At 34.7% G+C, this 11,405-nt stretch overlaps 1 protein-coding gene across 1 annotated transcript; it reads right to left on the bottom strand.

Moving 5' to 3' along the window:
* Window positions 1-11,277, bottom strand: LOC137828201 (putative white-brown complex homolog protein 30). Its single transcript, XM_068634672.1, has 14 exons — window positions 10,984-11,277; window positions 10,109-10,182; window positions 9,492-9,764; window positions 8,238-8,301; window positions 8,005-8,151; window positions 7,790-7,824; window positions 6,981-7,054; window positions 5,676-6,595; window positions 4,431-4,727; window positions 3,450-3,938; window positions 2,990-3,138; window positions 2,490-2,779; window positions 2,267-2,400; window positions 1-470 (listed from the first exon to the last, which is right to left on the bottom strand). Exons 1-14 carry the CDS (start codon window positions 11,169-11,171, stop codon window positions 314-316), a joined length of 3,291 nt encoding a protein of 1,096 aa, XP_068490773.1. The 5' UTR covers window positions 11,172-11,277; the 3' UTR covers window positions 1-313.
* Between the last annotated feature and the right edge of the window lie 128 nt (window positions 11,278-11,405).

Below are 11,405 nucleotides of genomic sequence, written 5' to 3'. Positions count from 1 at the left end.
GAAGGAGCAATTGGATTAACGAGCTTAAGACAATATCTTTGGCTATTATACATTTCTGCACAAACTAATTCTCATTTGTCCAAGTGAACAAATGACTAACAGAGAAAAAAATACTTACACAAAAACAGGTATTGTTACAACAACATATAACCTAAAAACAACTTACTGCTAAGTTCAAATGTTTGACTAAATCTTGCATCACGTGTTCTCCTGAAAAATTGGAAACTATCCCTAATTGCTATAACATATATATACTAGCAATGGCATCTTAAAATCTTTGATTTGTACATTAGGATCACAAGCATATCCCAAATCACTTCTTCTGAGTGATCACTAAACAGAAGAAAGCCACAACTCGAGCAATTATACCGTACAAAACGAGGGCAACCAAACAAATAGGCCAGTCTCTCACATTATAGCCACTATTCATTAGTGAACTACACCGAGTTATCAACCAAACTCCAGTATACCTAAGAAAAATAGAAAACCAAAAGAGTTATATGGTCAGAATAGAAGGTTGTTGAACAATGTATGCTCTACAATGGGTCTGTGTTTTCAAGTTTGTCTAATTTTGTATTTATATTATTAGTTTAGTCTTTTCCTGAGTTAACATTAGTTGAAGATCACATTCTCATCTCATTTTGGTATGAAAAAATATTCAAAACATAGTAAACAACAAAATAAGGGAGATTAACATCATATTTCATCTTTGAACCATATTGGAGTTTATACACCTACACATCCAAAAAGTGTGTACATATCTAGATTTGTTATCATTTGTATATTGGTGGTGGAGAAACTTAGGCAAAGTATGTGGAGAAGGAGAAAATGAAAGCTGGATTGATAACTCTGCATATTGGAAAATAAGATGAGGTAACTTGGTCAGATTTTGGGAAGATAAATGGGTAGGTGAATCTAATTTTAAACTTAGGTTTCCCAAACTGCATTCTATTTCAACTAGTTAAGGGAGAATCGTGGGGAAAGTAGGATATTGGACAGATACTTGATGAGTGAAATAGTAGGTTTGAATGGGAAAGTGTACAAGAATTAGAACTGCTGAGTGAAATAAATGAAGTACTCTTGCATAGGGAAAACCATGACACATGGAGATGGTTAGGTGAAGAGGATGAGACAGTCAACCAGGTCAGCCTGTGCCATATTACAGAACACTGCCAGTAATGAAAACAGTAAAAAAATTAAAACTTTTTGGACTGTCAAAAGCCCTCCCTAATGCTCAAATTCTTGTGTGAAGGGTCATACTTGGCAAAGTGCCCACAAGGAAGAATTTAATTAGGAGAGGGGTTTGTCTAAGTAGTACAATATGCCCTTTATGCCACCAACATGAAGAAACTGTGCAACATTTGTTTCTTACCTATAAGATAGCATATACAATTTGGAACACATACGATAGTTGGGTTGGAATCCGCAATAACCCTTTGAGCCATTTTGAGCAATTTCATCTTTTTCATATAATTCAAAAGCAAAATCTGGTGAGGAAGGAATTGTGGATTGCAACCATTTGGAGTATATAGGATCATTGGAGAATATAGGATGATAGAAATAGAGTAGTTTTTAAAGAAGGGAGGGTAGATGTGGAGGAATTATTTTATATGGCTTGGTTGAAGGCTTCGACTTGGATGAAAAATAAACTACCTGCTATTAATTTCTCCTACTCTGATTTGGTTCTTGTGCCCATACATTGCCTTAGAACAATTAGGTAGCTTACCAGTTTTTAAGTGGGAAGAAGCGTGTCTAGATGAACTAGTGCAACACATTTTCATTCACCTTCATCATTTATCTGCTAGCTTTCCTAGTTGAGGTTGTATATGCTCTGTATGTTAGATTTTGTAATTTGAACATGCTGTCAATTTGGATTTTGGATATCAATCACAATTCAGAGCTAATAGGCTTGTCAAAGATGGGAAATGCCAGTGCATGTGGTTTTGCAGGGAAACAGGATGCAGTAAAAAAAGAAGGGAGCTTAACACTGTGGAACCAGAGGCACAAAATTTACTGATTTCTCAAGTTCATACAAACTGGGAGTTGAAGCCTGTTCTGGGGTGGTATATGCAGAAGCTGTTATTACTCTGTTAGACTGTCCTAGTGCAACTTGTGGAACAAATATTGGAAAACAGTGATGCAGTGTGTTCTAGTTTTAATTTTATTTATTTATTATTGCTGAAAAAAAATGTATCTGCATGAATGAATGCATTCACTTAAAAAGTCAATAAGGAAAGGGAATATAAACTCACTAAATGAAACAGACCTTTCAGCATTTGCAATGATAAATGCCTCCAAAGCCCAATTTGGGTAGCACAACTTTACAAGGATCTTCATAAAGAGAGTGTCTTTTTTCTGGTTGGCAATGAGAGTCATAACAACTGGGAGAAGCACTGACCACTACAAGTGATAAGAAAACACAAAAAGGTCATATCTGCAGTTATATTATCAATAATTTGAAAATGTGTATATGTTTATATGATCCGTACCAATTGTCCTGGAGCAGGCTCAAAATAAATTGCTATTGCATATGCCATGCCAGTTACACAGTACACAAGGCACAGCAAAATGACATAATTACTTGCGAAACTTGACCTTGGATTGCTAAAAAAATAGAACATGGACAGATAAACTACAGGTTTTATGACTGTATTGAAAAGATCAATTGAATCTTTGGCCAAAAAATGTGCCAGATTGCTGATTCCAGATGCACTCTCCCTCCAATATTGTAATTTATCCAGAGAAAATGATCTGAGAGCTGCAATCTTGCAAAGTAAAGCTGCAAATGTTCCAAATGAATGAGGGAAGGGACAAATCGTAATTTAATAAAAAATAGACCAGTTTTTCTCTTCTTTTAAAGGAGCAAGAATTGAAGTTTTAATATGATTAGAGTCATTCAAAAATTTTACAGGAATATATATAATTAGAAATTCAATTAACCAAGAAAGAAAAAGAAGAATCAAATTTAGTAGGGAGTTTTGAAACTTACAGACAGCAATAACAGTATAGGTATATCCGAGGGACCCAAATGTTTCGTCATTTACTTTAGTAAGAGTTCCTAATATAGCACCAGCAACTAATAAAAGGAGGTAGTCAACTGCTTGTGATTTTCCTTCTCTTAGTGTCTGCTTACAAATTCTGAACAGAATGAAAAATAGTTAATAATTAACCAACGTTGTGGGACAAAAACTAGAAACAACTCACTTTGTTCAAATATACTGTGAACTCTAAACTTAATCAAACAGATTAACTAAGATTTCAAGTTTCATTCTAAACACTCTAATTATATCATATATATGTTAAGATTAACTCTAACTTCAATTTTTTTCTTATTATAGTAGACAAAGATGACAAACTTGATTAAAAGAATCTAGAAATCCATTTTGCTAGTAAGTTATCGCTAAGGGAAATTGTATCTATACTAAACCCTTCGGTTTCATAATTCATACCGTCCCAGGTAGTATCTGTATTGTCGAGCTACACCAGGAGTTCTTCGATTAGACAAGTCCTTAATCTTTAAGAAGGTTGCCTCTATATGATCTCGTCGCATCCGAACATTACTCTTCATATCCTCCCAAAACTCTCCAGCAAAAGATTGATCATCAACTTCATCTGTGCCCTTTGTTGTTGCACTTGCATCAGTGGTATTTGTTGAGGCGGCAGCAATTTCATCAGCAAAGTGAAGCATATCTGGTGGTACTGGGTAACTGTTATGTAACATCCATCTAACAGGAAGTTGTTCATGGGTCACAGTACCATTTGGTTTCACTAAACCTTCCAAAATGTCAATGAAATGGTCGGGAGGATTCACTCTATCCGGTACGTTGATTCCAATGCCAGCAAAGTATTCTTCTACTTTCTTAACAGGACCATGATATGCAGTAAGACCACCTTTGGCTAGAAAGACTATATCATCAAACATTCTGAACAAAGTATAGCTGTATGTATCACAACAAAATCACAGTAAGATATCTATGTTGGCATACTATTCAAAGAGCATTTTTTATTTTCTAGATACATTGATTGTAATGGTTCTAAATTGCGACTGCAATACTGTTGTTGTAAGATTTCTAACAACTACAATAGTACTCCACAGTTGTAGTGTGAGTTTAAGTTGCTTAAACTATCACAATACTTACTGCAATGGAGTCATAGGAAAACATCAATATTGCCCTGTTTCATTTCTTATAAGAGAAACAAATTCAAATTTCAATATTTTATTCTAAATATCAATGATTGGATGAGTCTGGTTGTATGAGATCTTGGAGAGTCTAGGAGGCATCTCATGTTTCTTTTTTACTTTCAATGTATACATACAATACTTTCATATTATAACAGTGGCAACCATCATCACTACTGTAAAACCATTTCTAACATGTTGCCAGTATGTGTACTTCACCCAAAAAAAGAATGGGAGAGGAAGATCTTACCTTGGTTGATGAAGTACCATGCAGATATTTACCCCTTCAAGTGCTTCACGACGAAGTGCTTTAAGCAGTAAAGTGGAAGATGCACTGTCTAAGCCAGTTGTAGGTTCATCTAAGATTAATAATGATGGCTCCATAACCATTTCCATCCCTACATTTACACGTTTTCGTTGTCCTCCAGATATACCTCGCTTCTCTATTGTCCCAACAAGGGAATCCCTCACTGCCTGGAGTCCTAAGGATTCGATTACTCTTTCAACAATCAGAACCTTGTCTGGTTTTGGCATATCCGCAGATAGTCTTCAGTAATAAGAAACAACCATTTAAATGAAATTAACAATAAGAAGAAGGCAAAAAGATATACAAACTCATGAGAAAAGTTAATGCAATCATTTTGAATGAGACATTTAGTGCATGTTTAACTGAACCAATTTTAATCCATTCTTTTCTATTTGCAAATATTCCATCTTCAATGATCTTCATAGTTCATTCTAAAAGTTAGCACCTACATAAAAAAAGTAAGAAGTATTGAAATGCACTATGATAAATCAATTCTAAATCTCTACTACCTCATTTTATTAGTGACAATGTATATTCCAACTTTTTAGAATTACAAGTCCTAGCATAACAAGAAGAACAAGAAAACAAGATTGGTGTTAACACGGGAGAAATGAACTAGTTTAATGAATCCTTCCTGTTTAAATAAAAAGGTAGAACACATACACCCTTTGAAGTATATCCCGCCATCAACATACCTTTAAAACTATTATGAATGAAATTCGTGTAATTTGGATTTGTGAAAAAATGCTACTTTGTCAAACACTTGAAACCAATTTTTAGAGATAACTTGATAAAGAACTATACTATAAAGGGACGAAAGATGTATGTATTATGTTACCTATGGAAATAAGGAGGGAAGAGCAGGAAATAGGGAGCATATCATACTGATAATATGTAAAGTTTTTTAATGTTAATATAGATACAATGTTATATTTCTCGCACATTATTCAAAAATAACTTAAAATAGTATCAAGCAAATTGTCAAAACAAAGCATACTAGTCAAACATGAATAAACATGAGAGATTAGGAATGCATCATATATAACTGCTAAACATACAAAATAAGTGTGCTAAATTAGTTAACCTTCGAATGAAGTGCAGTGAATTGGAGGTAATGTAACAAAGTTAAAATATTTCAAGCACTAAAAAAAGATCCACAAAGTAAGTTCTCCAAGTCAAATAAGAAACCTGCATCTTGCACTGAAACGAAGATTTTCTTCCACTGTCAAGTTCCCATGTACAATATCATCTTGTGGTACAAAACCAATAATTTTCTGATAACAATGAATGGATTCGGCCTTTCCATTTATTAGAATTGAGCCTGTCATAGTGCATCCCCTTGCTTTCCCTGCCAATGCAGAAAGAAATGTAGTTTTGCCAGCTCCTGAGGGACCCATCACAGCAGAAACTCTACCCGGCATGAGTTTACCATACACACATCTCAGTAGATGTTTTCTTTTACCTTTCAAAGTGAGAGTTAAATCCTTAAAAGCTACCTCAATCACAGGCCTTGTTCGAACCTCACCTTCAGTGGCCATTGAAATAACTCCGGAGAAAGTCAAGTTCTTGTTTTTCTCTTGTTGAGCTTTCTCCTTCTCAATTTGACCATAAGCATACCTTAAAATTTGGCTTTGTGTATGTAAATTCTTGCCCTTTGGCATCTGCTTTTTAATATTTTTATCTCCAATTTGTAGGTTGAATCCTTCATTGCTATTTGGGTCATCCTCAAGGGAATTCAACATTTTAGTAAGGTTGGTAGGTGCCTTATTTTGCTCGTTTGAATCTTCAGATTGTTGCTCATAGCTTGAAGAATTTTGCACTGAGGGCAAAAACGTATCACCCATACCACGTTTAGCTTGGGTACCAACCTTTAATGTATCTGATTTCGCTGATTTTTTTCGAGAAAAGGTTCGAGTTAATTGCTCATGCAATCCCCCCTTACCTTTCTTAGCAATATCTTTTGCTATTTTCCACCGTTCCCTTGCCTGTACAGTTTCTCTTACCTGTCTAGCAGCAGCTTCTCTTGATTTAGCCTTTCTCCTTTCTCGAGTAACTAGAACTTGATCAGAACAATTATAAATGAAGATCAGGAGAGTGCTCAATGCAACCTACAGGGTGAAAAGATACCAAATATGATAAACTGGACACAGGGAGAAGAGATTCTTGGAAAATATTTGACAATATTTCATGTTATTTCAAAGTATATGCCAAAATATAAAGAAGTAAACTTTGGGACATTTTTGTGCTGATACCATGTTGCATTTCTTCACTGTGTGACAAGACAACCATAAGCTCCAATAATGTGTATGTAAAATAAAACACAAATGCTATGACCTTCAAGAATAATATCTCAAAATCCAAACCATAACAAATCCCTGATAGGAACATGACAAGAAAGTTTTCCATACTACTTAACCAAACGAGCAAAATGGAATAGAGAGAGAGAGAGAGCAAAGCATGACCCTGTTCAATACCATACCCAATTCTACTTACAATAAGTAAAGCGCCATAAGCATGCATATTTTGGTTTGCTGTGTTTGGATTGCAGGAACTCAAGCTGGAGCATTCTGCAGAAAGTAACAATATTGACTAAGGTTTTGATTTAGTGCCCTCAATTCCTCAAACAAAATAGATCAAGAAAATAAGACAAAGTTAAATTCAATTACTGACAGATAATTTCCATGATCTAGCCCATTTATCATATCAACTTTGTAACAAGGTTTTCACCCCATTATGGAAAAAAAGTTAAAATATTGTGAGGTTGGCTACTATATGGAGAAGCATATATATTGAGAATTAATTAACCTTTAATTCCTTCTTTGTTTTGTCAAGTTTTTCTCGATCTGAACCCTAGCAATTGGTCTATTTTCCATGTAATCTACTCTGGTTTAGTTATACCAAGGCTTTTTCAAGTCTTTTCCATCTATCCCTAAAACATTTAGGCAAGCTTATACCATCTTTTCTACAGTAAGCACTACCTCAATGTTCTCTCCAATGCACTGTTTCCTAATCCTATCTGATTTGGTTTATCTACTAATAATCCAATGCAACATTCTCCTTTATGCCACATTGAATTTATTCTTTTGTGGGCTTTCTACCATCCAACATGCAGTTTTACAATGCACTGCAAGTATTATAACCCCAAAGCATCCATCCATCCCATTTGAGTCTTACAATTTCTCCCTCTATTTTTTGTCGCTTTGTGACTTGTGGTATCTTTATGGTCTCTTATTTAATGATATAGTGATGCATAAATTAACCAAATAAATTATACATATGATATATACAACAAAAAAACTCACGATTTTGGTGAGTAGAACCCTTCCTGCAATAATATCTGAAATTAGGAAGAAAAAAAACTAATTAGTATGAATGATGAATAGTCAGTACTAGGTTGGTTGTAATGGGCATGAAAACTAGTAGCTTGTAATAATGGAATTTTATTTAGATTGTATCAGAAAAAGGGAAATTTAGATAAATTAAAACGGGCAAAATAAGGCATGGGATAAATCAATACCCACTATCACAAGAAACTTTACGTGTTGTAGTGGGGCAGTATGATCCTGGAGAACAAAAGATATCACTATTGTTCACCACGCCAGACCAAATGTCAGCACTGCCACAAGTATGATTTGTTTCTCCCTGAGGTATTTGGTAACTATATCTGAAAATTCATTTTTAGTGTTGAAGCTTAGAAAACATCACTTTTAGTGAAAAAGCTTAGAAAACAATGAAGAATGTGGAACTTACGGGTCACATATTCCAGTATCATTATTCAGTTTTGCAAGTGGACAATAAGAACCTAGTGGGCAAGCTTCATAGAGAGGAAAATCAGAAAAGTTAAAAAAAATAATTGAGCAACTGATCTTATTCAGAAAAGATAATCCAAATTTAAACAAAATCAAAGTTGGTTTTTTCATAACATAGAAGTTAATTAGCACTAACAAAATAAAGCTCTAAGAAAAGAAGATACAAGTTTGTGTATACATGTGAGCATTTTAGAAATACTCTCTTTATACAAAAAGTTCAAAACATATCTACCCCATTAGACATTACAAGCATAATATGCTTATACTCTAATATTTTTTCGCAACAGTATATATATAATCAACATGTATGCTAAATTAATTAATCCAGGTTTCATATTGTAATCTTGAAGAGATTCAATACTCTAACCCACAACAAGAAGACTCAATGACCCTTGTGATGATAAATTTTGACATATAGATCATTCTAGAATGATGTTAACATTATAGTATTTTTTTTAAGAAACTCTAACTCCAAGACATTGTTCGTAGTAATTTACGATAATTTTTCTCTTTGACTGACTTGGCATATTCAGAACAGGTCCTTTGGGTATATATACTAGTTAGATTAACCTCATTTTCATGAAATTGCTTTTGATTCTGGTTGCTTCTCATCCAGCACTCGTGTACATATTTTCATAGAACATTATATCATTTCTCCATCGATCCAAGCAATTTAAACAAGCTTGGAACCATCTTCATAATTTATGCTACTGTCATGTAAACAAGTTTGGAATCATTTCGTAATGTATGCTAAATCAAAATTCAAAAGTTCCGAGAGTCGCAACAAATTTTAAAATTCATTTTTCTTTTATTTTTCATTGACATTTTAAGGATATATATTGTTTTTTTGTTAACAGGTATTTCCCTTTAAAAATTTGATTATTCTCCGGATCATTGGCAGATAACCCCACATTTCTATGCATCAATGTTATAAACTATCGATTTAATTAATTAAATATGTGTGTCCACATTTCCATGTCATTTTACTTGAATCTTTATATATATTACACATTGAAACTAAGGGGGAAAATGAAGGCCAAAATAACAAACTCATCAATAATGGTGAAGATACATATAGAGGAAAGAGTATCTGATGGATGTTTCAGCAACAAAACTTGTTTGTCTAAATAATTAACACAAATTCATCCTACATTGCCAAGTAATGGTAAAAATTGAAGAGGTATGACATACTTACGTATCATGCAAGTCAATCCTTGAGGGCAGAAAAACCCCTCACAACAAGGCTGACAGTTACTGGTTCTAAAGGGAATGTCCTTTATGTCCTTTTTCAGGTCATAATTTTTGTCAGCACTACAACACCATCCAGGTTCACAACCAGAAACCCACGAGGTCAAGTTGCAATTCTTGTTAGGTTTTACATAATTGGTAGATGTTGCCCCATGTTCCAGGAAACCATGGAAGTAGTACCTTATTTCAGACACAGTACATATTCTATCTCTGAAATCTCCTGTCAATCAAATCACATTAGGCACTTGCATAAAATAAATGACATGAAAAGAACAAAGCAAATTTCATCATATGTCATAGACTTCCTCATCCTTTAAATTCAAATGGCTCAATTATACAAAAGTATGCTAGGACACAAGTTTTCTCCTTGTTGTCTCCATTATAAAACTTGATTTTTAGCAATAGTATAATAAGGTAGACTTAAGCCTTTGTTATGCTTCAAATCCCATGCACTTTTGCATGCCAGATGTAAAATCATTTGTATGGCTTCTCCTAACGGTTTGAGCTTTTGAGAGAGTTGACTTCAATATATATATATACTACAACGCGAACGAGAGCTGATACCTCTTTTCTTAACACAAGAATCCACGAAATCCAACCTTCCTTTAAAATCAAATGCTTCCTCCCAATCTTTTTGCCTGAAAGGCCAACAAGTACTGTTAGCAAGGAATCACTAAAGCTTCAACGCAACAGAGATGCGTTATCTCCTCTGAGATACTCCTAACATTCATCTTACATATCTTTTTACTATCGGTTTTTTATATTCCTACAACACATACAATGTTTACAATAACCAATGCTAACTTTTGAAACATTAACATGGCAGAGTTGTCTCATGCTATAATTTGAACATATTTCATAAGTACCTTTCGGTGAAAAAAATGTGGTAAAATTGAAAGACAACTCCAATACTATCAAGCAAGACACAAATGGCATGTTGATTTTACCAGCAGAGACTCGCCTAAAAAATCACTGCATAAGCTTACTCCATAATCATAACTACTCAACAAGTCCTTAGGTGTCAAGGAATTTCCCTCAACAGGGTTGCCTACCAGGTGAGATTTTAGCGGGGACAAGGGGAACTAATCCTCCATTCAAACCCATATTTATTATTTGTTTTATCTCCAACAGTTTTTATCTTAATTAACCAAACATTAACTTTGAGGTTAAGCCTTTAAGTATTAGTAAAGCTGTGCAGTAGTAGTAACCCACTATTGATCATGGGTTTGAATCAAGATTCAGTTCTTTTCATACAAGGTTGCGAGAAATAACCCTCCCCATTTACAAGGTTCTTTTCATACCATGATTTCTGGCATTGGGACGCGTTAGTTAATCTAACATGTGTGCATGGTTGGTTACTACATGGTGAATAACTAGAAGGAACATGAGTTACGTGGAGGAGTATAGGAGGAAGCAATGATAGAAAAGGACTGACTCACACATCCTTGATGCAGAAACCTAAACCTGCTTTAATGTCCTTGTTTAACAGAATAGCGAGGTTTTCAAGCTCCTTGTATATTTCTTCGGTGTAAAAGGATGGTGCAAAAGTGTTATCGGCGCATTGAACCGGAGGCAAGAAAGGGATCAACAGCAGAAGGAAAGAGAGGGAAGAAACATGGTTCCTCATTGGCGTAGTGTGGAGGAGGATGAAGGAAGCACGCTATGGAGAAAAGCATGGCATGGATGAAAGGAAGAAGGAGAGGAGAGAAAGGTGAAAGGTGAAAGGTTTGGTCATTGGTAATGGTGGAGCTTGAGGGAAAGGTGAAAGGACGTGGTTTTGGATTGAAGAAATGGCCGAGAGAAATGGGTGGCTAGATTCAAGCATGTACATTCTTTCCATATTCTCTCTCTCTCTCTTTCT

This window comes from Phaseolus vulgaris, chromosome 7 (genome assembly GCF_000499845.2).
Source record: "Phaseolus vulgaris cultivar G19833 chromosome 7, P. vulgaris v2.0, whole genome shotgun sequence".
Classification (NCBI taxonomy): domain Eukaryota; kingdom Viridiplantae; phylum Streptophyta; class Magnoliopsida; order Fabales; family Fabaceae; genus Phaseolus; species Phaseolus vulgaris.
This window is presented reverse-complemented; position numbering and strand designations above follow the sequence as displayed.